General features: G+C 33.4%; 1 protein-coding gene across 1 annotated transcript in view; it reads left to right on the top strand.

The window, feature by feature from the left end:
• The window catches only part of MYCBP2 (MYC binding protein 2), a 267,804-nt gene that overhangs the window by 165,699 nt on the left and 74,723 nt on the right, over positions 1-27,382 (top strand). Inside the window, exons 47-56 of the mRNA XM_082701514.1 lie at positions 3,242-3,297; positions 4,234-4,349; positions 5,422-5,519; positions 6,220-6,336; positions 7,484-7,624; positions 16,257-16,331; positions 19,393-19,617; positions 20,483-20,615; positions 24,233-24,355; positions 27,153-27,308. Of these exons, the coding sequence (XP_082557640.1) occupies positions 3,242-3,297; positions 4,234-4,349; positions 5,422-5,519; positions 6,220-6,336; positions 7,484-7,624; positions 16,257-16,331; positions 19,393-19,617; positions 20,483-20,615; positions 24,233-24,355; positions 27,153-27,308 (1,240 nt within the window). The remainder of the gene's footprint in view (positions 1-3,241; positions 3,298-4,233; positions 4,350-5,421; positions 5,520-6,219; positions 6,337-7,483; positions 7,625-16,256; positions 16,332-19,392; positions 19,618-20,482; positions 20,616-24,232; positions 24,356-27,152; positions 27,309-27,382) is intronic.

Raw genomic sequence — 27,382 nt, 5'->3', positions numbered from 1 at the left:
TACCTAGGATATAGAACCCTTCAAGAATTCAGTTTACCTAGCCCCCCTTCACTTTGGGGTTCTCTTATATGCCAGCCTTATGTCTTTGGGTTCTCTACTTTGGGGGTTTTTTGCTCTCCACTGCCTTTAGACAGATTTTTTAAAATATTTTGTGCAGCATTTTCAGTTCTCTACAGAGGCATTGCTAGATTAAATTAGCAAATTGCACATTAGTTAAAGCAGGAGTTAGGAATTGTGCCTCTAACAGAGAACAGTAGTGAGCCATTGAAGGCTTTCAGTTAGAGAAACAGCACAGTTAGATTTGTGTTTGGTAACGATCATAATGGAATATGGAGAATTATTGGACAGATGATCAAGAGACATGATTAGGTTTAAGTCTCTTTAGGAGAGGGAGTGTTGACTTAACGTGGTAAAATGTGTTAATCCCTTGAACTGATAAGAATAGTTTCAAGATCAGTAGTACTTGGTAGCTTAAGGGGATAAAGAGAAAGAGGTAAGAAATAAAAGGTGAATTTCACAGTTTGACCTTAAGTAGTAAGATTGATGTTGGAGGAGGAGCAGATTTTGGTGAAAAAGATAATATTTTGGGGTGTAATGAATTTTAGATATCTCTGAAATATCCGTGCGAAGATATATAAAAGGAAGTTGGTTGTACAAACCTGAAGTGATCACAGATCTTACCTCAAGACAAGAATTTGGGAATAAATAGCACTTGGATTACTCATGATATCATGGAAGCAGATAATATCTATCTTCCATTTTGAGTGAAGGGAGAAGTTCCAGGGCAGGATCCTGAGAAACACCTGATTCTAGAACTTTTGTCTGCATCAAAATAATCTGCAGCGCTTATTTAAAAAGGAGATTTTCCAATAATATGAAGATTTAGATTCAGTAGGTCTGGAGAGGGGTTCAAGAATTTGCAAATATGCAGAGTGATTCAAATTCAAAACCTACGCTTTGAGAAACATTGATTTGCAAAATAGGTTAAGAGATGGGCGCCTGGGTGGCTCAGTGGGTTAAGCCTCTGCCTTCGGCTCAGGTCATGATCTCAGAGTCCTGGGATCGAGTCCCGCATCGGGCTCTCTGCTCAGCGGAGAGCCTGCTTCCCTCTCTCTCTCTCTGCCTGCCTCTCCATCTACTTGTGATTTCTCTCTGTCAAATAAATAAATAAAATCTTTAAAAAAAAAAAAAATAGGTTAAGAGAAAAAAAAAAGAAAGAAAAAAAAAGAAACATTGATAAGAATATTAGCCAAAGAGATACGACATTAAGCTAGGACCAGCATTTACTTTTTGCCACTTTCCCCCACTTAACCTACAGTAACTCACATAATCCTCACAACAGCCCTATAAATTTCTGGTTTTATTCCCATTTTACATACATGGAAACTAAAGCACAGAGAGAGGTGAAGTTAACTTGTTCAAGGCCACACAAGTGGCAGGAAGTCTGACTCCATGTTTGATTTTCCTGATCACTTCCTTATGGCATGTCTTGAAAGAGCAGTTTGGGAGGGGTTAAGCAAATTATGCTGCAGAAGCAAAGTTTTGAAAAGGTTCTAGCAACAATGAATTCATCAATGATGTTGGCAGGAGCAGTTTTAAAACATTGTAGGTCAGAAGAATTTATAGATTGAGTAGAAGTAAAAATAACTGAGACAAAATGAGTAGATTAAGTCTTTCAAGATATTTGGTTCTAAGAAGAAACAGCAGAAATGGCATTGAGTGAAGGTTTTTAAGTTTGGGATGAATAGAGAAGGACTTAGACCCAATACTGATGAGGAGACAGTCCAGAGGAAGGAAACCAGGAAGATAATCTGAGAGATGGAAATAGAGTCTAGAGTTCCAAACTCTTTAAGAGGGAGGGGTGGGCCTTAAACAGGAGTGTCACCTCTTTCACCCTACAGGAGAGGGAAAAGAAAGTAATTAGTGCAGATGCTTGTTAATTTTTATGTTATACAGCCAAAAGAATTATTATGGTAGTAATCACACATTTTAAGTTGGATTAGGAGTGATGAATGTCAGGGTCAGGATTTTAAAACAAAGGGGGAAAAAAGGAAATATTCATTACAGAGAATGAAAGAGAACTGATGAGAAAAGAGTTATCACCCATCCTTGAAGAATCAGATGAAATTGGGAGATCCTGTGTTAACATAGCAGTGTGTGTCATATGAACATGGGGAAAGTAATCATTTGGATTGATCAGAACTTTTCAAGACTATCCTGAGTAGAGTTAGAGCATTTACAGTATACCATCCCACACTGTCTCTGAGATATCAGTGCATGTTCCAGGAAAGGGATTTTCTCTTATCAGCCATTCACACCTACTGTGTGCTACTCAGCAGTCAACCAAATATTGTGGAGGATAGGGAAAATGAGATATTATCTGTTCTTTCATTAATAAATGCAGTATGTATTCTGAGGGAAAATGGTGGAGTGGAAAACACATCGTGCTGGGAATCTGGAACCCTGGGAGTTCCTGTTAGACCTACGCTTAAGCGGCATATTTCTCATTTGTGACTTTTTAGTAGGTGAAGGCAGCTTGGTCTTTTCTAAATCACATTCGTGAAAATAGAGAAGTGGGAAAAAGGAGGGAAGCTTCTGAGGGGTGTGCATGTGCCTTTCTTTAAGTAGAGTAGAAGTTAGAAGTGAATGAGCCAGTTGGAGAACTTTACCTGAACTTTGAAAGTTAATGATCAATTTGGCAATATTGCAGGAATACAAAAATATTGGGAATAGTATAACTAGTTTCAGGTACCTGCAGTCCATTTTTGTCTTTACATTTCACCATAATTTTTTTTTTCACCATAATTTTTTCCAGACTTTTTTTTTTTTACCTTTTATTGAGAAACAGATTGTTCCCCAGGTCCAGTTGCAGCAGTCTTTATATTATGGATGTATATCCTGTTTTGGTTGTGAATTGCAAATCCTGTTCTCCCAGGTGAAGTCTTATCCTTGCCCTTTATAGCATCTTTTTTGGTGAGAAATCTAAAAATTTAATATACTCAGAAGATTTTTTTTTTTTTCCTCTAAGTTTGTTGATGGTTTGTTTGTTACATTTGGGTCTTTAGCACACTTAGAATTTATTTTTGTAAAGAGTATGATGTAGGTAATTGAGTTTTTCTTTTACTCCTATATGGAGAACCAGTTGTGTTATTGTTGTCTTATCACTGCCTTAGGAATGTTTCTAATGAGTTACTGGTCTTGGAATTTATTTTACTGGATTCTTACTGGTCTCTTCTTAAAGGTTTATGAAAATTACTCATTTGAAGAACTACGTTTTGCATCACCAACTCCTAAAAGGTAAGGATCATTTTTGCAACACATAGCTAAGACATGTATTGTCAGCTGCTTATAATTTACATCAACCTACATTCCAACTTTATTTTCCATAAGCAGATATTTTATAGTATTTTTTACATTCCAGTAGAGATTTACCACAGATTTTATAATGTGTAGATTTACCGATAGAATATATCAGTTGCAATATTGCCAATGTTACATAATGCTAAGGTCCTAGAGGAAGAATAATTAGTATCTAAAAAGATACATATTGGCTTCTTTAGAGTTGTTAGTTTTCTTTTCTGGGGTTTTTATTCCTTCTCTCCTTCACCTTATATGTTATAGAGCAATTTCAGTACATGTTGTACTTTTATTTTTAGCTCAGAGTCTTAAGTTTTCAGTTTTTGAGTATTCTTAACTCCAGATTTGAGCTGATGTTTTGACTTACTATTTTATTTGCTTGTTAGGAGAAGTACTTTTGGAAGCCTTGAAAAAATTATTAGATAGAATGTACCTTGGAGAGACTACTACCTCCATAAAATTTAGAAAAAGCTCCAAAGTGGACCTGAAAAGATTTTTATATATTTCATTATATCACATATCACATAACTTACTAGAAATTAACAGGTTACTGTGACTTTATTCTCACATGTATTCCAAGTAGAGTTTTAATGCATAATCTATAAAATTTTCTATAAAAATAGCCAAGTTTTGAGAATGTATCTTTGTCTAGAAATAGGGCATTAACATTCTATGTAAGGCTTAATTTTAGTTACAAAATGTCCATACAATGGAAGCATATGATTTTTATAAAAGAAATACAAACTCTATAAATTTATATGTTAAATAAGAAAATAGTGGCCATTTGCCTGTAAATGGTTTTTTCATATATATTAGGTATTTTAAACCTAATTAAGATAGTCTTATCTAAGTAAATTACACCTTATTTCTTTTCAGACCCAGTGAGAATATGCTGATCCGTGTCAATAACGATGGCACTTACTGTGCAAATTGGACTCCAGGGGCTATTGGGCTCTACACTATTCATGTGACCATTGATGGCATTGAAATAGGTATTCTTTAAGTTATGAGTTACTTAGTGCAAACAACCAAAATCAGAATTGTCTTTCTGTTCTGGTTTTCTCCTTAACTTATATCATAGACACATGGACAGGTTCCATTACTTATTTGGGTCTTCATTTCCTCCTTTACAGTGAGTACTTAATACGTACATTCATAACATCTCAAAATTTTGTATCATCATAGCACTCATGACTCCTTTCTTCCATTCTCTAATGTGACTGGTCAACTATGTTCTCCTTTCTGCTGCTCACCATGTGTATACCTCATCCCCCTCTTACAGTCTTTCTTTCCTGGCATAGAGCAGAGCCCATCTTATTCATCTTTGTATTTCCTAATCTAGATTAGTGCCTGGCACATAGTGGCTGCTCAATAAATAATTATCGAATGATTGAAGTTTCTTTATCCACCACTAACTCTAAAAAGTACATTGCTTTTCCTTTGGTCATTAATCTTTTCCTTTACTATTCATATAATAGACAACAGTAGAACAAGAAAGCTCTAATAAGTGTTTATCAGTATGAATTTCTTGTAACACTAATTCCTGATGCTTTTCAAGAGAAGGGGCTTCTGTGATGAGGTAGATTTGGAAAACCTAAAACTCTTACCTTAGACATTTATACAATTCACATTAACATAGAAGGGATTCTAAAAGCGATGAAATTAAGAATCTTGTCTAACTTTGTTTAACCCTTACCTGAGACCCTTTGCTGTAGGGAAGAGGGATTGAAAGTAGAGATAAAAGCAATACTGATTAACATTCCACCGGGGCGCCTGGGTGCCTCAGTGGGTTGGGCCTCTGCCTTTGGCTCAGGTCATGGTCTCCGGGTCCTGGGATCAAACCCCACATCAGGTTCTCTGCTCAGTAGGGAGCCTGCTTACTGCCCCTCTCCACCTGCCTCTCTGCCTACTTGTGATCTCTCTCTCCCTCTCTCTTTGTCAAATAAATAAATAAAATCTTTAAAATAAATAAATAAAATAGTCTGCGAATTTATATAAGGGTAGGTTTAAGGATCCTTCCCCCTTGTAGTCTCAAATGTTACAGTTCCCTTCCTTTTCTTACAGATGCTGGCCTAGAAGTTAAAGTAAAGGACCCACCAAAAGGGATGATACCACCAGGAACTCAGTTGGTCAAACCAAAGACTGAACCTCAACCAAATAAGGTTAGGATAGAATGATAGAAGAATCTGAATTGGTTAGAGAATTAATAATTTTATTCATTGATGTTCTAAGGCGGCCATCAGTATCTAATATTTTAGTTGATTGATTTCAGTATTTGAATTCTAAGTATCCCAAAATCCATTTGAAGGGTATTTTGTGGTAATTCTAATCATTTGTCAATTTTAAAACATGTACATTTAGTCTTCTTTGTATAATGCTATGGTAATTTATAGGTCTTGTGTACTTCTGTTATTTGAAAATTTACAATTAACAAAAATTTTATTGAAGTTCAGTGCATAAGGTTTCCAAGGAAAGTATCCTATCCTGTCAAAAGAAAAAATAATTTCCTAACATCTAAAAAGTATAGGGATTTTGGTAAACTGTTTATTAAAAAGGAAATATTGGTAATAGAACTTGTATCTAATCTTTCTAAAAAGAAAAAAATGGGTCTTTTCTCCTTTTTATCCTATGCCTTTAAAGTTTAGAGAGGAAATTATAGATGTATATTTAATACATACACATACAACAAATTCTGTTTTTATAAATAAACCAGTGTTAACTTGCACAGGGAAACCAGCTGCAAGTGATTTTGGAAACTTTCTCAGAATTATAATACTTTCAAATCTGTTTAATTTTCTTACCATTTATAAGATGTCTGTTCTATGATTTTCTGTCTCAACTGTCTGTCTTTGCCTTTCTCAGGTTCGAAAATTTGTGGCCAAGGATAGTGCAGGACTCCGTATCCGTAGCCACCCTTCCCTTCAAAGTGAGCAGATAGGCATAGTAAAAGTCAATGGAACAATCACTTTCATTGATGAGGTAATTTGTAAAGAAACACTTGGTAATAAATTTTGGACGGAAAGTTCTTGCATTATTTGTATACTAATAAGGTTACTAAATTTTCTGCTAGTATATTTTAATTGGTTTGGATAGTGTTTGGAAAATTGAGTTCATTGAGTTTCAAACATTTTATTTTTCTTTATCAACAAAATAACTAAAATTATGTTTAAAAACAAATAAATTGGGGCACCTGGGTGGCTCAGTGGGTTAAGCCGCTGCCTTCGGCTCAGGTCATGATCTCAGGGTCCTGGGATCGAGTCCCGCATCGGGCTCTCTGCTCAGCAGGGGCCTGCTTCCTTCCCTTCCCCTCTCTCTGCCTGCCTCTCTACCTACTGTGATCTCTCTCTGTCAAATAAATAAATAAAATCTTTAAAAAAAAAAAACAAAAAAAAACAAATAATATTTTTAACCTGAAAGAAACTTAATTTTAACAAGTAGAACCTGGGGGCTCCTGTGTGGCCCAGTCCGTTGAGGGGTTGAGTGTCTACCTTCAGCTCAGGTTATGACCTCGGGGTGCTGGGATTGAGCCCCATGTCAGGCACCCTGCTTAGTAGAAAGTCTGTTTGTCTCTCCCTCTGCCATTCCCCACCATTCGTGCTCTTGCTGGCTCTCAAACCAATGAATGAAATCTTTGAAAAAAAAAACAAAAACAGAACCTGTACAAGTACTCATTGAAAATGGGTACCGCTTTTCTTAAGTACTTTAAGTATTGTTCATTTTTAAATGTGTTTAAAATACACACATATTGCTTAGACTTTGGACAACATATTTTTCTATTAATACAACCAAGTAACTTCTGATTTTTAAAATCCAACTTGAGGTGAGGGAAGAATTTATGTTCTTTTGAGAAGCAAACATTTTATTTTTAAACTCTTAATTTGTGATTTCTTTGGGCTTTTACTCCTAAGTGACATTGTTTTTACTGTCTTACTATGTGAATTACCACCTTGCTTGTCATTCTTTGCTGCTTTTTCCTTAATGCTTCTCTTTTTTGTACCTCCTGTAAAAACTAGATGCTTACTCTTCATGTCCACCATTGTTTGCCTGCTGTACAGCCTTTCAACCCTTGCTTGCCTCCTAGGACTTAAAGGTGGGCATGGCTTGTTTTCGCTATTTATTTCCGTAGATCCACAATGATGATGGTGTATGGCTGAGACTGAATGATGAGACAATAAAGAAGTATGTTCCTAATATGAATGGTTACACTGAAGCCTGGTGCCTGTCCTTCAATCAGCATCTTGGCAAGAGTCTTCTGGTCCCAGTTGACGTAAGTAAAAGGTGGTTTTAAAATGTGTAATAGGTACACTCTGTCCTCATTACAGAGCTTTCTTTAATTAAGGCTTTTCAGTTCTGAGGTAAACCACAACTAAATAACTTTTACTTTATAAGTGCTTGAATTCTGAGGAACTTCTGTGTAATGAAGGTGGAGTTTGGCAAGGCTAAGGTCTTTAGTACTTGTTATGACCCATCACAAGCAGGAGGTAGTAAAATAAAACTAGGTCTATGGAATTCCTTTCAAAGAAGTAGAGAATGAAAGTATACTTTTTTTTCCCTTTCTTATTCACACAACTGTTCGGAATGAATTCCAAACTAAAAATTGTGAATTCAGTATTATTATGCATTCAAAAACATGTATAACATATTTCTTCTGTGTGTTGCCATTTTGTAATTAGTTCTCTGTGTTTTGTCCAAGTTTGCCTCTGTTCTTTCTTGGCTTACAACACTACTATGTTATAATACTATGGTGTAAAAATAAGAAGGATTCTTTAGTCTTTTTAGTGGTGTTAGAGTATTCTAGTTGAAACTAAATTCTGGTGTCAGAGAACTCATTGAACCTCTTTAACAAATGCAGTAGAGTACTTAGAGCCAGTGTCTGTAAATTGCTGTAAATGTAATAGCAACCTATGGGTTTATAATTTAACAGAAATATGTGATTTTTTTTTCCTTTTCCTCACCATCAAATGTATTTAGTCCTTATGACACTGTTCATAAATAGCACTAGCAAAATTTTATTTTAAAAAAACTTAGTAGTTTAAACAGTTGAATTTCTTAAAAATCCATGTATAAGGTTAGCTTATTATGTTAAATCATTCAATATATTATATGTTTTCCTCTTTGGTAGTCCAGATTCTGTGCTCCAAAGGGACAGATATGAATGATGATTCTTTGGGGAAAGAAATAATTGAACCTCTACTCATATTTATTGATCTCATTCTTCTTTATATTCTTTTATATATGTTTTATAATACTACAATAGGGAGAGATATATATCTGTTTTTTACTATTAGGTGTGTGATAAAGTTTGGAGAGTGTTGGCATACTATTTTACTGAGATTAAGCCAAATAATGCTAAATGTATAATTAAAATATAAAGTTTTGAATAAATAAACCATATCTTCTTTAATTTTCCTCATATTTGTATCTGCATTTAAAAATGAAAGGGAGGGACACCTGGGTGGCCCAGTCAGTTAAATGTCTGCCTTCACTCAGTCATGGTACCAGGGCCCTGGGATTGAGTCCTATATTGGGCTCCTTGCTCAACAGGAGCCTACTTCTCCCTCTGCCTCTCCCCCTGCTTGTGTGCTCTCTCTCTCTCTGACAAACAAATAAATAAAACCTTTAGTAAATAAATAAATAAAAATGAAAAGGATTTTTGAGCCTCTGGAAAGAGGGACTAGTCTGGAAAAGGAATAATAATTATCATCTGTATCTAAAAAGTTAGCCTTAAATAGTTTGAAACCATTTTCCATTATCTCTGATAAGGCATTAATTAAATTTTATTATCTTTACTATCTCTCCCACTCCAAAATTTTCTTCTTAATTCCTTTGTTTGCTAATTTGAGGAGATGCTTTTGGAAGAGGAATATATTCACACAGATAAAATGAGAATAAGCAAAAGCAGAAAGGAAGAGCAAGAAATGTTGTGTGTTGAAGTTTTAAATCCCCTGGTTTCATTTTGGAACAGTGTGTTCCATTATTTGATGCTCTTAAACCCCATTCAAGAGACCGTTTGTAGTAAATGGTCTTCTTGAGACCAGAGAGAGAAGGGCAGTAACGGAAGTAAGAAAAAAAGCTAAATGGGTGAGCCATACCAATACTTCATGGTGCATTTTTGCTGGAATGTGAGAGAGGTTGTCAGTGATTTATTTGAAGAAATGTAGAGATAGAATATTGAAGATATGAAGTGACTTGTGGTATTTTTTTAGCCTTTCTTTATGTTGAAGAATGACATGAGTTCTGTTTTAATGTAGGTAACTCAGAATGCTCAGGATTATTGATAAGGCTGAGGTTTTCCCCATCCTTTATTTTAGTAATGACTTGAGATCCTTATAAATTAAAAAAGAAAGATGTCAATACAAAGGCAGAAATACAGATATAGATAAGAAATTTGAAGACTGAAAAAGAAGGAGAAAATGGAATTCAGGGCATTTGGAGAGTTGTTTTGTGAGAGAGGGGAGGGGATATATATGGCAGGTAAGGTTTTTTAGGGATGGTGAGAGAAAGGGAAGAGTTTGAAAGAGACCATGAGTTTTAAGATAGAAAAGATGAAAGACATCAGTTAAGATGGAAGCAAATGAGTTAAGTTAGAGGGTTTAGACATCCAATAAAGGCTTGGAATAATGTTTGAGAGAAACAGGAGAGGGACCTGAAGAAAAACTACTTGTTTTTGAATTAGTGGGCCACTAAGGACCCAATGAGACCAATGGATGGATCCATTCTGGATGCCCTTCCTCCCTTCCTCACCCCTAGTCCTATGTGTCTAGAATCAAAAGTGCCAAGAGAGTCAATTATAGCAATGACCAGAATTTGGGGCTGCTGTGACAGAAAAAATAGGGACAGAATTTCAGATGTTGATGAAAGAAGACTTGAGTTCACCAACTGCGGAATTCAGCCTGAGTTAGAAAAATGAAAGGAGAAGTGGAATATCCAAGGGATTTGTAGGCATAATAAATCCTAGAACAGGATATATAAGTACACTGTGGTTGAAGAGACAGAAGGATAGATGGTATGTGATAAAATAGAATATTTGAGGGTTTTTTTCACAGAGCATTTTACTGAATGATATGGCCTGATTAATGTGACCATGAGCCTGTAGCTGAAGTATAGTGGAGGGGAAAGCCATTTTAACTACCTCAGTCTGAGAACTAAAAGGCTTAGCACTTAGGTGATCATCTGTATCAGCACAAAGACACACAGATGGTGGATGGCAGCACTGTGACCCACAGGGTTAAAGATGTTTACCATTGAAGGAGAGGTCCCCTTAGATACAATATGAAGTAATGGGACAGATGGCAGTAGTTTGATGCTGAATCAGGGAGAAGCATACAGCAGTTTTAGTATAAAAATATGAAAACAGGTATACGATAGAAAGGTTTATATTTTATGTGGCGACGAAAGATGAGAGAGGGGATAAAACTAACTGGCCTATGGCTCCAAACCGATTTGGTATAAAGTTGTTTCAATGCAGTTGTTAGATGAGGACTCACACAGTCAGCCTGGTGTAGGCAAGGACAGACTAGTTTTTTAAGGTTTTGTCTGTAGGGACGGGGGCAGGCCTTACACAGTCAGTGTTTTTAATGAGTAGGCTACTCTGTAGGGCTAAACATGATAGGGGTAGAAGGAATATTGATTCCATTTCATCCTTTCAGGGAATTAATACAGCTAAATAAATGTATCTTTCTACTTCCTTATTTATATCTCTTACTACATTTATTGTTAGAAAAACACTTTCACTTTCTACCTACTCTCCCTTTATACTTCAGTCCATTTATAAATAAATCAAGTATAATTACGGCTAATGCTTGTTAAACACTACTCAACCAAAAAGAGAGAGGGAGAGAGTCTGGAGATTTAAAAATAATACAGAAATAACCAAGGACAGATTCCACTAACTGAAAAAGATGAAAAATACCAAAAAGTTGCCTTTAGCAAACTTGACATCTACCTCTTAAACCTTTTCTTGTTAAAACAATTTTGCATTCACTTCAGTGTGTGTACTCTATGCAGATCCTGACCCAAACTGTTGGGAAGAGTGGGAGCGAGGATTAGAAATTGGAACACTGACTAAACATTTCATGAACTATCTTTGAAAATCACCGTAAATAATCCTGTTTAGAGTAAACTTTAAAGTGATTTTTGTTACACTGTCTTCTGTATTTAGCCATATTATCTATCATATTATAGAACTCCTGTTGTCATTGCAAATAGGTACTGTAACTAACTGTTGGCCTGCCTCACAATACTTCATTACTTTGCCAAGAACTGATGGCATCCTCACTTAGTGCAAATGTGACTTTCACTCTCTTTTAGCACTTTAGTAATGCTTTAGTTCAGAGAGTAAATAGCATTAGACTTTCCTATTATATATAACTGTATTTTTAAAATATATATGTTAATTAGTGGTAAGAACAGGGAATAATATGAAGAATAAAGACCCTTTTATGTGAGGTGCTTATGTGCTTATAGACATTGTACCCTTTAAAAGAAAACCAGAACTTTGTGCCCGTTTTAGAACAGACTGTTCACTTGTGCATCTTAGAATCTTTGTTTACTGTTGTTTCATTTGTCTAAAATGCTTTCCTTTTTTTTTCCTAGCATTTTTACTGTTTTCCTAGTTGACCAGGCTCAGAAATTTCTGTTGTCATCTTTTCTTATCTGTACTTCTCAGTAATGCTGTAGTTAGCAATTTATTAGTTGTTCACTCAAGGACTATTGAGTCCTTATTAATATACCTAAATACCAAGATAGGAGGTAGGCACTGAGTAGAGAGGAAAGGGAAGGGATACAAAATAAATAAGGAGTACAGTTCTTCCTCTTGGGGTCCTCACTATATAATTTGACAGACATGCCATACTCAGATAATAAGGTTGCACTGTGATAAGTTACAGAATGTCTTCACTTAGGAAGTAATACTTGAGACGAAAAATCTTAAAGAAAAGTTGCTAAGAAAAGTGAAGGAATTTCTAGACAGAGAATCAACTGTTGAAAGTTATGGAGCCCTGCTATGTTTGGAAACTGGAAACTAGTTAATATGGTGAAGTAAAGGAGTGGGGGTAGAAAGCATAGAAGTACTGGGGAAATTAGGTTTCCCTCTCTTTCCTTAGTACTTTGTAAAAGTAGGAAAGCCTTACTTCTTACCCACAATGTTCAGTTTATTTTCTTGCCTGTGGCCCACTTGTACTTGTATACCTCTTATTTCTGTTAAGCTTCTTAAGGGTAAGGACTCATTAAGAATCCCTTCTTATTCATCCACATTTCTTCCAAAGTATTAAATCTACATTTTGCTCATGGTAGGCTTTCAACATTTGTTGAATACTAAATTTTAAATCTTGGCATTTGATATGATTGTGCTTCTCAAAATAATTCCTATCACATATATGCTGCTTCTCATTTAATATTCTCTCCTTTAATTTCATTGTGACCTGTGATGTTAATGTATTTTATTCTTTTTTTGTGTGTCAACAGATAGCTACTGTCCCAGGATCACAAGTAGAAAGTAGTGGAGAAAGAAAGATATACATAATTACAAAAGGATATAGTAAATATATAGCTCTGAAAATCATATTCCTTTGGATTGAACTCCCAAATTAAATAAATGTGAATATTCATGACCCTAATGGTTGATTGAGGATGAATATTGTGATACATGTTGAAGGTGGCATAGGTCATGGTCCCATCATGAAATGATTAGCGCTCTGGACTCTGAAGTTGATGTACATCAGTCTGAGAAGGCATAGGGCGTAAAATGTTGATCTTAAATTAAAATCCTGAAGATTGGAAACTATGAAATATAAGCAGGCTAATAGGATGTTTCATTCATTGAGGAAAATATAAGTAGAAAAAGAGAGAGAATAAATTATGTACTTGACATGGGAAATATTTGACTACCTACAGTAGAGCTTAAATTTTTGGAAAACAGGTTTACTTCTAGGATAGGGCTAGGAGATAAAGTGATTTGAAACTTACAGGCCCAGTTCTTTGGATACTTGCCAGAAATGAGGCTTCCAGCTTTGTGAAGGTTGAGTGTTAGAATTTATATCCAGAAACTAAATAATACCTCATTGGAAGTATTCTAAAATAACTTTATAATGCCTATATTATCTGAATTCTTGCAGAAGCAACTTGTGTCTCAAAACATCTCCATGCATTTGTACAAACCTGCTTAGGCTGATTGGTGTTCACATATAGAAAGTAGGTTGATTTTTCTAAATTTTAGGGCCCTGAAGATGTGGAAGAGAGATGAAGGGAAAATATCTTTTGGTAATCTCTCTAACAGCATTACCCAAGGCAGTTGGTCAAATTAGCAAATGTTTTTCACATTTTATTTATGTCCAATTTCATTCTTCTTGGTTACCTGATGATGCCTGATAGCCACACCTTTAACTTACCCTGAATTGCTTGGTTTTGTGATGTTCATAGACTTCTGTATATGTATACATAATCTGTTTTTTAATCTTAGTAAATACTAAATATTTACTTAATACACCATTTACAAAATGAAATTAAGGCAATTAAAGTAACACTAATTGTTATACATATGCTGTTTTTTATTTTCCTGAGAGATTTTATCTTTTTTGCTTTAAAAATGGCAATTCTTAACTCTGCTCATCAGGCAGCACCATGAAAGAATTATTATCATATTTTTGCATGAACATTTGGCATGTTTGGTCATGTATTTTCACAGTGAAAATTACTCAATTGCTTGATCTTCTGTGCCTTGAAAGATTATCAACTTAGAGTTGCAGTTTAGTGCTCATTAGTTTAGTTAGGGTTTTAGTATGCTTCAAGTTTTAATTTTCTTGAGACCATCTTTGTATTTAGTCTTTGAGAATAAAAGGATTTAGATTATTATAGATATATGTGTATTTATATATATATATATATATATATACACACATACATAGTGTTACTCCTATTAATCTATGAATCCTAATTTATGTATTTTAAAGTAAGAAATTGAGACTTCAGAGAAATTAATATTTTCATGCATGTTCATATCTTTAAACAACTTTCCTAAATTTTCTAAAGAAAACCATGCAAGTATATATTATTTTTAAACTCAAGCTTTCTATCAGGTGTATTTTTGATATTTGATAAACTGAATTTTATTTGGACAGCATATTCTTAAAATAATAATAGTAAACCAGTGTGGCTAATAATTTTCCACAAATTCAGAACAAAAGCAAACGTGTCAAATTCGACTCCATATATGATTAATACGTACAAAATTGATTTGATTGGCAATTTATTATAATGGTTAGCAGTAATGTAACTTTAAAATATCATTATACATGTTAACTCACGTTCTCAGACTCAGGAAAGACTTATGCACACTGACATAAAAGTACAAGCTTTAAATATTGTTAATCACCACATTGCTTCTTATCACTAACTTCTGCCTTGCTTTTCACAATGCTTTTTACATTGCTTTTAACGCTACAGAAATTTATGCTAGAAAAAGTAGAAAACGCTAAAAAAATCTTGATATTGTTTTATGTCAAAAGGTCTGCACCACTATTTTCTGTGAAGGAGAAAAACCATTGAGCACATAGCCCAAAATTCTATATACATGAGTGAGCCAGTAAGGACATCTCTTTTCCCCAAAGAATAGTATTTTCACGTAAAGAGAAAGGGCCCTATTTGCTGTATATTTTTAAATGTGGAGGGGGGTTTGGTTTTTGGTTTTTATTTTGTTTCAGATTTATTTGTAGGCATATTACTAGAAATTCATTTTTCTGGCTTTCATATGTCTTATATTTCTGAATTAACATGCATATGTATGTATATGGGTGTGTATCTACATCTGTCCATACATATATACAAGAGGAAAATACAGAACTAGAGAATATTAAATAAATTTTCATTATCAAAAGTGACTTATAAGTGGTTGGGAATTACATTTCTTTTGTGTTGAAGTTTTAGATGATGACAGCTTTTATTAACATTTTGAGTGTCCTTTTTTTTTCCCCCCAAAATAACCATTTTTCAATGTATTTACATAAGCAGTAAAATTGTAATTGCTATTCACTGGAGAGATTTTAATTTCAGATCATACAAATATATTCAGTTGCATGATATTTTTATGTAAAATGTATCCCATTTACATTTTCATTAAGACATTTGTGAAGATGTTGATTTTTCTGGGACCATGCTGCTGCAAGTTGGTTGTTTAACAAAATATTTTTAGATTCTAACAGAGATGAAAATGCTCTGTGCATTTCCTAAACTTTAAAATGAAGAAAACTAGGTCTGTCTTTTGAGAAAAGATTCAGGTTGTATGTTTTTCTGTATGCTTTTCTTAACATATTTCCTAACAGCTTTTTTAGTAACATTTCCAAATGATTTTTTTCTCATTCAGAGAAGAAAGAGAAATTTAAAAAATGACTTAGTTTTTTTTTTTTAGCTTTTTAATTTTTTTCTTTTTTGTACTTAAAAAAGTAAAAATGTCCACAGATTCTACATGCCATTATTATTCATAATGATAATTGCACTATCAATACAATCTATATTATTTACACTTTCTTTATAAAACAGCAGACTGTTTTCTGTCATAAAACAAATCTAGCGTGTATTGAAACATATATCGTCTATTAAAAGAGTTTGAAGGTTTCCTACTTGCATTGACTGTCTTAAGCTTTAAATCAATGTCTGGCTCTTAATTTTAGTAAATGGCATGACACACTATATCCATGGAGAGCTTTTGACAAAAACTTAAATTTATCAGTCTTTCTTTGCTGTGTGGTTTACTCAGGTGGCTTCAGTTTCCCTTTAGTAAAATAATATCACAGTGCTGGTGCTAGAGTACAGAGCAATGTTGTTACTGTAAACGCATCTTCTGCAGATAATATCCTGTTCCCTTTCTTTGTTGATATTTTTCTTTCTTAAACTTTGTCGCTCAGAGTATCTTTAATGCTAGCCAAGGAGTCAGGGATTTGGACGTATTTTCATGGACTTCCAAAGCTTTTTTTCCCCAGGTGAGTTAACTATAAGGAACAGTCATACATTATTCAGGTATTTCAGCATGTATAATAAATTTTACCTTCTACTTTTTGAAGCCTTTGCTTATGGTTAATAAAAGAATTTTTGCCAAAAAAGTGCTACAGTTGAGTCTCCATGGTAATCCTTTTCCCTCTACTTTTGCCAAAGAATGTATTATTAGTTTAAGTTAAGCTTTTATATGACTTCAGATTTGCATATGTAATTTATGACTAGCTTTTCCCACAACGACATCCACATCTGGCTTTCTCAGAGCTTGCTTATTTTAATGGGCGAGTCCCCACTCTGTGGCTCTTCTCTTCTTCCCTAGCCTTCCACATGCCCTTTTGGATGTTCATCTGAGAATGGGGTGGGAATGCAAAGAGGAAAAAGAGCACTGCACTTTGTCAGTTTCACAGGCTGGCCCCCAGGTCTTCCATTTCTGTACTGAATGAAGTGTGTATTGCTAGGGTTGCTTGAGCATGACAGCTATAGTTCTATGACCTTTTTTGTATATCAGTTCTTCTTATGCTGCTTAGTATAAAAAAAAAAGTGTAGACCTTGTTTTGTATTTATTAATTTGTATAGTTCAATAACAAATATTTTAATAGAAGTTCTCATGTATTACCTTTCACTGAATAACTTGAAATTGTCACTAGTTTTTGCCAAGACTTACCTCTTAATGTTACACTAAATGATCAAGTTAGAAATATTGTTATAACTCAGTTAAAAGCTGTAGATATATCATTGAATACGAGTGAAATTGATTTTTCACTAAATCTATTCATATTTGCTTGTTTTTGACATCATACTATGTAATTTTTTTAAATGAGTTGTAAATAGGACTAACGTGCCTCTTCCAACTATGAAATAGCATGATGTATTTACTAAAATTGATTATTCACAACTAGACTTTTTTTTTTATTTTTTTATAATTTTTTATTTTTTATAAACATATATTTTTATCCCCAGGGGTACAGGTCTGTGAATTACCAGGTTTACACACTTCACAGCACTCACCAAAGCACATACCCTCCCCAATGTCCATAATCCCACCCCCTTCTCCCAAACCCCCTCCCCCCAGCAACCCTCAGTTTGTTTTGTGAGATTAAGAGTCACTTATGGTTTGTCTCCCTCCCAATCCCATCTTGTTTCATTTATTCTTCTCGTACCCACTTAAGCCCCCATACAACTAGACATTTTTAAATGTTTACTGAGAACTTTGTTAGTGTAGTAACACAGTTTAAAGTTTAGACCCTTACTCTCCCATTTTTATTTTGAGCACCATCTTTTGTATTCTTATGTAAGTCTATATAAATACAAATGCATGGGTAAGGACAATGCATATTTTAAGTTTACTTTAGATTATAATTCTAATCTAAATTTTTCAGGTGTTTAAAATTCTCATTTCTATTAAATTGTCAATGTATGACTAAAGAATGTTAGATAAATACAGCATGACAATTATATTAAATGTAAATAAATACTATCCCTAGTACATATTTATATATGTAAAAAATGGTGATTATTTATCACCATAATGAAATTTATGGAATATTATGTGAAGGTTAATAGTGGGTTTAAAAATTTTCCCTGATTGGGGTTGCCTGGGTGGCTCAGTGGGTTAAGCCTCTGACTTCAGCTGAGGTTATGATCTCAGGGTCCTGGGATCCAGCTCCATATCAAGCTCTCTGCGCAGCAGGGAGCCTGCTTCCCCACCCCTACCTGCCTCTCTCTGCCTACTTGTTATCTCTCTCTGTCAAATAAATAAATCTTAAAAAAAATTTTTTTTCCCTGATCATATATTGAATTAAAGTCACAGGTACACAGAATTCTCAAATCCACATTTTTTTTTAACCTCAGGATTTTATATTTAATTTTTTACCATAGGAAAGACCCTTTAGTATGAAACTCCTTGTAGTGATAGAAGGATAGAACTATTCAGGATTATTTTATCTTGTATAAATATTAGTGGGTTTTTTCATTTTTATTCCATTTATATGACATTGCTAAATATTAATTTAATTTTAACCTAATGTTTGAAAAAGTGCCCCATTATGGTCATCTTTTGTTGTATTTAAAAATAAAACAATTTTTAGAGTCTCTAGTACTGTTTTTAAAAGTACAGTTTAAATCTGTCTTAAAGGAGTAGTAATGACAGTAGAAGAACCCCGGTATGGAACTTTCCTTTACATATGTTTGGGAAGAAGACAAATGTGAGGAGGTTGTTATTTCTCTTTATTACATTCACATAGGAAGCAATTTCATTCAGATTTCAGATTCAACAGAAAATTTAGAGCATATCCTTTTCTTTCATTTTAGAAACAAACCTTTTTATCTAAATGCATTATATTTCTGTAAAAATGCATCTTTGATATTAATTTCTGTACTGGAAGTATAATCATCTTTTTCTGTTAATAGCATTAATATGTTTAGTAATGGCCTAGCAAATCTAGCAAGACATTTTTATTTGTATTATATTAAGAAAGTATGAGTTGTTAAAATCTTAAAAGCACTCTTACTTCATTCATAACTAGAAATATTAAGATACAGTTATATTTTATGCCTTTTTTCATTATTGCTATCACTATTTATAGATAAGTCTCCCAGAGTCTTCACACTTGTTTTCTCTATAAATAAATATTATAAGGTGTAAGGAAATGAAGATTTAGACTTTTTAATCCATACCAACATGCAGCAATGCAGTAATAATGATTCAAAATTATTCAGTTGTGGTTCACAGAGTGTATTTTTTTGTTGTTCCTACTCTTTAATATTTCATTAAAAAAGATAAAAGTAAAACCAAGTACTACCATATTTCTTAAACTGTGGTGGGCAAAAACCAGAGGTTCATATGCTCTCCCTCTAACTTTTCTTCACATCTATTTTAAGTATTACTCAGCATTGAGAAACTGAAAGATTCTTTAGTAGTGGTATTAATGTATATATTCTGTTATTGTATTCTTGTTTGATAGTATTAGACTTGCTGTGAAAGCTATTAATAAGAGGATGACAAAGTGATAATAGATTGTATTTTTTTTTTCCTATTCAAATTTTCAGGAACCTAAAACTAATACTGATGACTTTTTCAAAGATATAAACTCCTGCTGCCCACAGGAAGCCACAATGCAAGAACAAGATATGCCGTTCTTGCGAGGAGGGCCAGGCATGTACAAGGTAGTGAAGACAGGACCTTCCGGTCACAACATCAGAAGCTGCCCTAACCTTAGAGGTATCCCAATTGGAATGTTAGTTCTGGGAAACAAAGTCAAAGCAGTGGGAGAGGTATGGATTCTTGTAGCTTCATGACTTCTAAATTATTCCTTTTTAATATAATACAACCAGAGCATCTCTTTCTTCCAAAGGTTGCCATTTCCATCCCAGGTGCTTAAATGTTAATGTTCTTTATCTTTACTTGTATTACAAATATTACTAACATAATTTTTCTGTTTCTTTTTTAAGTAATTTTTTTCTTATAATTATCCTTGTGAGAACAATATATTAACAAAATGATTTGTATTGTACATATGAATGTTTGGTATGTGCATATATCTTTTCATAATTACAAATGTACTATAACATCATTGATTAACAGCACTTTAAAATATTTGCTATGAATTGGTGTGGAGATGTAATATATATAAAGTTACATTTCTTTGTTCCCATTTATGTGTCTCACTGAAGTCCTGAGCAAATAAAATTACTTTTTAGTCACCTGTGGCATTTGCCTCACTGATGAGCTTGAAGATGTAGTGTGTCATGCTATTTCTCAGTGTCAGGGTCATTTTCAGGTTGTATTGTAGACACGACCAATCTAAATAATAGTTTGCCATGTTAGGACATTTTAGGTGCAAAAAAGAAAAAGAGAGAGAGTGCCACCTGTTTTGGGGTAATATTTCAAGTTACTTAGGGGTTATCCTGTGCCTTAAAAATTACTATTTTTACCAAAGTCATAAATAAGCAGTATTTTACAGAACTTTTTATTGATTTCTGTCTTACCTCAGGCTGTGGTCTTAATTTCAGAAACTAATTTCTGGTAAAAACTTTCTGAATGATTACCCTGTTCAAACACTTAAATTTGTTGCTGGTTTTCAGTCTGAGTGCCTTAAAAGAGTCAAGCCAATCAATCATGCTTTTTGTTATGTACTAGGTAACCAATTCTGAAGGTGCGTGGGTGCAGCTGGATAAGAACAGCATGGTAGAGTTCTGTGAGAGTGATGAAGGAGAGGCATGGTCCTTAGCTAGAGACAGAGGCGGAAACCAGTACCTCCGACATGAAGATGGCAAGTTGGCTTAAATTTGTGATTTAATCTGATTAACCTTTGGAATGCAGAAGTAAACAGCATTTTTGTGTTTGTTTGGGGTTTTTTTTAGGTAAAAAAGCAAAACTAAAGGTTAAAATCTTAAAATTGTTAACATTTGTTTGTAAAATAATGGATACTAAATGAATGCACATGTAAGAAGAGAATTAAAAGAAAATATGAAACATATGATTCCATCCTTGAAAACCATGCTTTTTATTTCATTGATGTGGATTCATATGAATTCATTATTCTGTGCCAGTCCAGGGCTGAATGTTTCACCCTTTCTGCCACTAAATGGAGATTCACTTTTCAAACCATTAATCACAGTACTTCTCCCAGGCAATTTCATTTTATTAAATTTTGTCTCATTGAGCATTGGATAAATGCATAGTATCTTTTGGAGCATTACTATGTTGTTGTTAGAGTTTCAGCTTTCAACTTTATCTTTTTTAGTAACGGTCTTATTTAATAAAAGACTTTCCTTATTGTCCCCCTCTATTCATTCTCCTGTGGGCAGAAACATGGTTCTTCCAAGTTCAGACCATGTCATCTCTTGGGTGAAGCTTTAACTGAAACTGACTGAGTCAAGAATTCTGTGTTCCCAAAGAACTATATTCACTACTAGATAAAACTGTTTCTATATTGAAGTTAATTTTCATATCTTTACACCTAGATTGTGAGTCCCTTGTGGACAGGCACGGGTTTTTAATCTTTGTGTTCCTTGTTCTAAAACATACTAATTGCATACTAAGTTTTGTAAATACAAGTTGGGTCACAAAAATATTAGTTAGGCCATCAAAATAAATGGTTAAGTCAAGCATAGATTTTACTCCAAATCAAATCCCAAAACGTAAAGGAAAAGGTCAGATAAATAAAAGAACATGTTTATTTATCCAAAAGAGAGTAAGTTCACAGTATTTATTGTCCAAGAGGTAATATGGCCATAAGTATAAATAGATTTTTTAAAAAGTTAAAGCTTCATGAATGACAGAGTACATTTAGATGTATTAATATTGTATATTAAAGTCCTCCTTTTTTTTTTTCCTCACAACAACCCTGTGTGATAAGTTACATAATCTTCATGTTACAGATAAGGAAACTAAAGGTCACAGAATTTAAAATGACTTGCCTGTAGTTATACAGCTGGCTCTATGGCAGATGTAAGACCTAAGCCAGAATCTTCATTCGTGTTTGAAGTGCTGTGCTCATGACGCCACACCAGCCTGTATCAGTAGTCAAGGAATAGAACTTGAGAACCTACTCCCTTATGGCATAACTGTTCTTCCATTTGTTGTGAGAATGAAAAAGGGTTCACTTGATGTAAGTCAGACATTTTACGGAATAACCTTCTCATTATAATATACATGTATAATATACATACTACATACTACATATTCAGAAATTTGTGAACATTTCCACTATATAGGAATAGATATAAATAAAAATACCTAAAGTGGAATCAACTTTATAGAAGACATAGTTCAATAGTATGAGAATAGTGTAGGTAACTATCAAAGGACCTTCCTAGTATAATAATTATTTTAACTGGCAGTATAGCCTAATACAGCCTCATGTGTAAAAGTGGACTCTGGAGCTCGACTGCTAGAACACAAATACAAGCTCTGCAGCTTTTCAATAGTGTGACCTTGGCCAAGTTTCCTAACATCTCTGTCATTCAGTTTTCTCATTTACAAAATGAAAATACTTTATGAGTTTGATATGAAAGCTCCATGAACAAATAATAACATAAGGTGCCAGATGGGAAGGTTAGCTGTTATTAAAATGTAAAATACTGTCTATTTTAAAGACTGTTAAAGGGAGAATTTTACTTACTTAATTACTTTACTTACTTACTTAGAAGGTAGAAGATTCTTCTTAGATAAAATGCTTCTTAAATTAAATTAGGATATTAATTCTGCTAAGAAAGATATTCAGCCCTAAAAGCAGAAGTTTACATTTCTCTCTGCCATCACTTAACATCCTTTCCCTCTTTGATACATATATATTTGATAATAATGTGATTCTTCAATTAACATAAGACCTGGGGTGCTCTGGAAAAAAGTGATGAGTTAGTGCCTTAAAATCACTAAGATTCGTTGATAATTTTATCCAAATAGTCTGCTCATTGGTATTAGCAAGTAACTGTATCTATTATGGAAATAAGAGGATTTGGCACTATAGCAATTTATATGAGGTAGTATAAGTAAAATAAAATTTTCCTCTCGTTAAAATTCTTTACAGACAGGTCTTTGATATCTTTAAGTAAAACTAGTAGGCAAAGTTACTGCTTGGTTAGAAACAGACTTCATGCTTGGTGCTAAGACCATTCTGAGGTTTTAAGAGTGATGTCATCTTTCCCACTGAGATTAATGTTCATGGGTATTTTCCAGAAGAGCTCTTCCACCCCTGAAATCTCTCATACTGAAGAGTATTGCCTAAGGGAAGGGCTGGGATTGATTTTTTTGAAAAGAGTCTAGAAATGTAAATGAAGAGGTAGACGTACAGTACCAGTGGTACAGCAGGAGTCTGATTCACAGGGAGGAGGAACACATTCCACCACCACCTTCTAGTTCCATTTTCTCTTTAAAGAGATGTGACTTTTAAAAACTATACTCAAAAATTTTCATTATTCATTATGTTATTTTGATGGAATCTTTTTTTCTCTTTTTTACTTTTCATTTGGCAGATTTTATTTTGCCTTTTTTAGCTGGCATTAATTAGCTATTGAATTCTGGCATTAGTGTTTTTAGTCCTATATCATACAGAATCTTATGGCCACTTGATTGATAATAGAGAATAACTTAGCTAATTAATTATTTAGTAAACCAAATAAAATATTTGCCTTTTTTTTTTTTTTTTTTTTTTTCATGAAATAGGATTGACTTGAGCATGTACAAATAGCTCTGACTGCATGACTTGGTTTATCATCCTTTCATTTTGGGGAAAATGGCCTTATATAATGAGTAAAAATAAGTTAGAAGTAAATTTTCCGTAATTTTTATATTCGGAACTTAAAATACTTTATATATTAGATATTCAAATAGAAAAAGTACCACATACTTAGACATTTTTAAAACTTTTTACTATTTGAGTAGTGATATACAAAATATTTTGATTTCTGGTTTATAGGTGCCTGTTTTTATTTTATAAAATACTTTTATATAAATTTGTTATAAATTTGAGCTCCTGGTCCAAAAATATTAGTATACATTCAGTGATATATCCAGCCACAGTAAAAGCAAATTGGCTCCAAAAGAGCATATCCAGTTCCTAAGTTTCACTGTGTATTTGATAGATGAAAACAAAGATTTGTCATCTACTTTGTCAAGTGTTGATGGCCCTAATTGTTAGACTTATTGTTAAATCTAAATGTGAGGTTATTTTAATATCTAACCATTATAAAGTCTTTCTTGGCAACTCTCTCTTTATTCACGGGTATTTTCCAGAAGAGCTATTTCACTGCTGAAATCTCTCATACTGAAGAGTATTGCCTAAGGGAAGTGCTGGGATTGATTTTTTGAAAAGAGTCTAGAAATGTAAGTGAATAGGGATTAGCACATAGGAAACTAATGTTATAGCTGTGCCTTTCATTATAGAACAAGTTCTTCTGGATCAAAATTCTCAGACTCCTCCTCCAAGCCCTTTCTCAGTGCAAGCTTTTAATAAAGGGGCAAGTTGCAGCGCCCAAGGATTTGATTATGGACTTGGAAATAATAAAGGTAGGTGTTTGAAAGTGAGTCTTTTACCTACCCAACTTTAATATTTTTTATTACCTTCTCTTTTACCCATTTTTCTTACTGTTCACCTGTGAAACTTTATTAAAGTTTCCTAGAAAACTAATAGTCAAAATGTTTGCAAAAGTGTTGTTTTTATGTTATCATTTTTACCAGTTTTAGTTTACGTTTCATAGGAGTTCTTGCTTATATGCTCTTATTTTAAAGATACTCGCTCGGAATTCACATCATAAAGATTCTGTGAAATCTAGTAAAAGAACTGTTGTTTTTATCATCCACTTATTATTAAGAGTAGTATTAATGACCAAAAAAAAGAACCCTCTACAATGATCCATTTAAAATCAAAATATTTTAAGTAATATTACACATCAACCTTATTACATGTGCAGTTTTGAATGTCTAAGTTACCTTAGTTAATTTAGAATCATATGAAATGAATGACATCTTTGGGTTTGGTATGTGTAATGAAATCAGAAAGTTGTGAAAAGAAAAACAAAAGCCCTAAGCCAAAAAATATAAATTGTGTGTAGCTGTTTTGGACTGCAGTATTAAAAGAGACCAGTGTCAGGGACAATGCAAACAAGTAAGTATTTCAGAACAATTTATACCCGAATTTCATCTAAAATTGTATCTGTATCTAAATTCAGACACATTCCTGTTCTTTTCCATGTACCTGATCCTGACTTCTTTTCTAAATCAGCATATCATCAGCAAGTAGCATACTGGCTACTTGCTACTTGTTCGATGATGGTAGGAGGGAGAAGATAGCCTTTGTGGAAATAATTTTACTTTAAAATGTTGTTTACACTAAACCTGGTGATTCACAGACCTGTACCCCTGGGGATAAAAATACATGTTTATAAAAAATAAAATATTAAAAAATATATATATATTTTTTAAAAATGTTGTTTACACTAATTCGTAGGATTTGATGTCAAGGAATAAAAACAGTGTCATTAGACCTGACTTGCAGAGCAAGTGAAATAATGCAATAGTCAACAAGATGCAAAATGACATCAATGTAAAGGAAATATCAATTTAAAACAAAACTACATTTTGTTGGATATCTTTATTTCTTTCCACAAAGTATTCATAGGAAGGAAGCCTAGTGTCAGGATTTCTTTTTGGCTTTTCCTATTCTGTTATGTTGGTCTATCCTTCAGGCTTGGGGATACCTGCTTGCTTAGTTTTGGTAGGTCAGATTTCAACTAACTTGAGCTAGATCTTCATATTTAAGTAGGGTAAATGCTTGGTGGTTTCTTCTTCATGTCCCTTTCTCTCTCCCATTGTCGATTCTTAAATTAAAATCTCAGCATTTACTTACCACTACTATGCTTTGTTAATAATCTGTTTTAAAGCCACATTTATTTCAAATTGTATGCTGTAATGTCTAAATTGTACTGGTGGCTATCACTTTAAATCAGTCTTTAAAATATTATAAAACATCATAGATATATAAAACAACTTTTAAGAGACAGACATTGCTGAGAAAATTTGTTCTTAAGTAGAAATAATAAAATATTACTTTTTAAAAGTGTGATTCTGCTAATATTCAGAAATATCATGTACTTGTTTATGTGCTTTTTAAATATTTAGATGGTGCAAAGTAGTATTAAGAAACTTAAATCTAATTAAATATATCTAACCTTTGTTTATGAACTTACCTTTAACAGTAGTTCCCATTTTCTTTAAATTTTTATACTGTCGAGGTTCAAGAAATTGTTTTTTGCAAAAATTCTTTATTCTTAATTGTAAAAAATTCTTCATAATCTCTAAAATCCTTTCTGTAATGTACAGCGTTAAGTTTTTGAAAAGTAGACATGTAGCTGTATACACAGTTCTTTCCATATAACTCTTGCTTTTTGCTGCTTCATTTAAAGTTTTCACTTTAAAAACTTTATTATATTTAGGGATTGGAAAGGTACTGTTTTCCAATTTCTGCATCAACTATTCTAGATGTTTTTTTCTTCTTCTCTTTTTCAGCATCATACAAACAATTTAATATGCATAATCTTATAAAGAAGGAGCTAAGGATCATCCATCTAATTATATTGTTTCATATTTTTTAAAATATTTATCTGTTAAAGTCCTTTGCATTTAATTTTAAGGAAAAATGTCAGAATTCACATTTGAGCTACTATTCAAATTAGATAGCTCATACTCCTTTTTATCTTGTAGGTCTTACAGATTTTTATATTATTCATCCAAGCAAAGGAGTTCATGCTTTTAAGAAGCATAATTTCTTTGGCAGGAACAACTTAATGAAAATATTAATATATTAACTAAATGTAAATATATTAAGTTAATAACATAGGCTTTGCCTTCCTTCAGTTCTACATTTACTTAAAAACCTTTTCATATTTGCTTATCTTCTGCATGTCATGTAATGCATATGAGGCAGGGTTATTTAGTTATTTGTTAGGTATTATGTAGAAGACTTTGTTTACTTAGATCTTCATTTACACTGGTATGATACTGAGTCAACTTATCTGTCATAGATTCTTCATGGACTCTGAATTCTTCCATGCTGCTGCTCAACGTTGTATATGAATTTACATAAATTTTTTTTTGTAGGTGGGCTGTTACATAAGAGTATTAAAACAACATGCAACATTTTGTCCCTAACTTGAAGATAATCAACACCAGTTTCCACTCATTTCTGAATTGGCATAGTTTTATTTAGTGTCTAACTTTATCTGAATGTCATAAAGCACCATATTCTTTGCCATTTTGGATGTTAATTAATAACAAGTTGTAGTTTTGACTGTTTTGCCCACTGCAGGTGACCAACTGAGTGCCATATTGAATTCCATTCAGTCACGGCCCAATCTCCCAGCTCCTTCCATCTTTGATCAAGCTGCAAAACCTCCCTCTTCCCTAGTCCACAGCCCATTTGTGTTCGGACAGCCCCTTTCCTTCCAGCAGCCTCAGCTTCAGAGTAAGTCTGTCAGCCTTACCTGCCTCATGAAGCCATTTCTGAAGCTTTGTTCCAAGTTGTTTATCAGTTACTGA

The sequence above is a fragment of the Mustela nivalis genome (genome assembly GCF_964662115.1).
Source record: "Mustela nivalis genome assembly, chromosome: 15".
NCBI lineage: Eukaryota > Metazoa > Chordata > Mammalia > Carnivora > Mustelidae > Mustela > Mustela nivalis.
The sequence above is the reverse complement of the archived record's forward strand: the minus strand, read 5'-3'. Positions and strand labels throughout refer to the sequence as shown.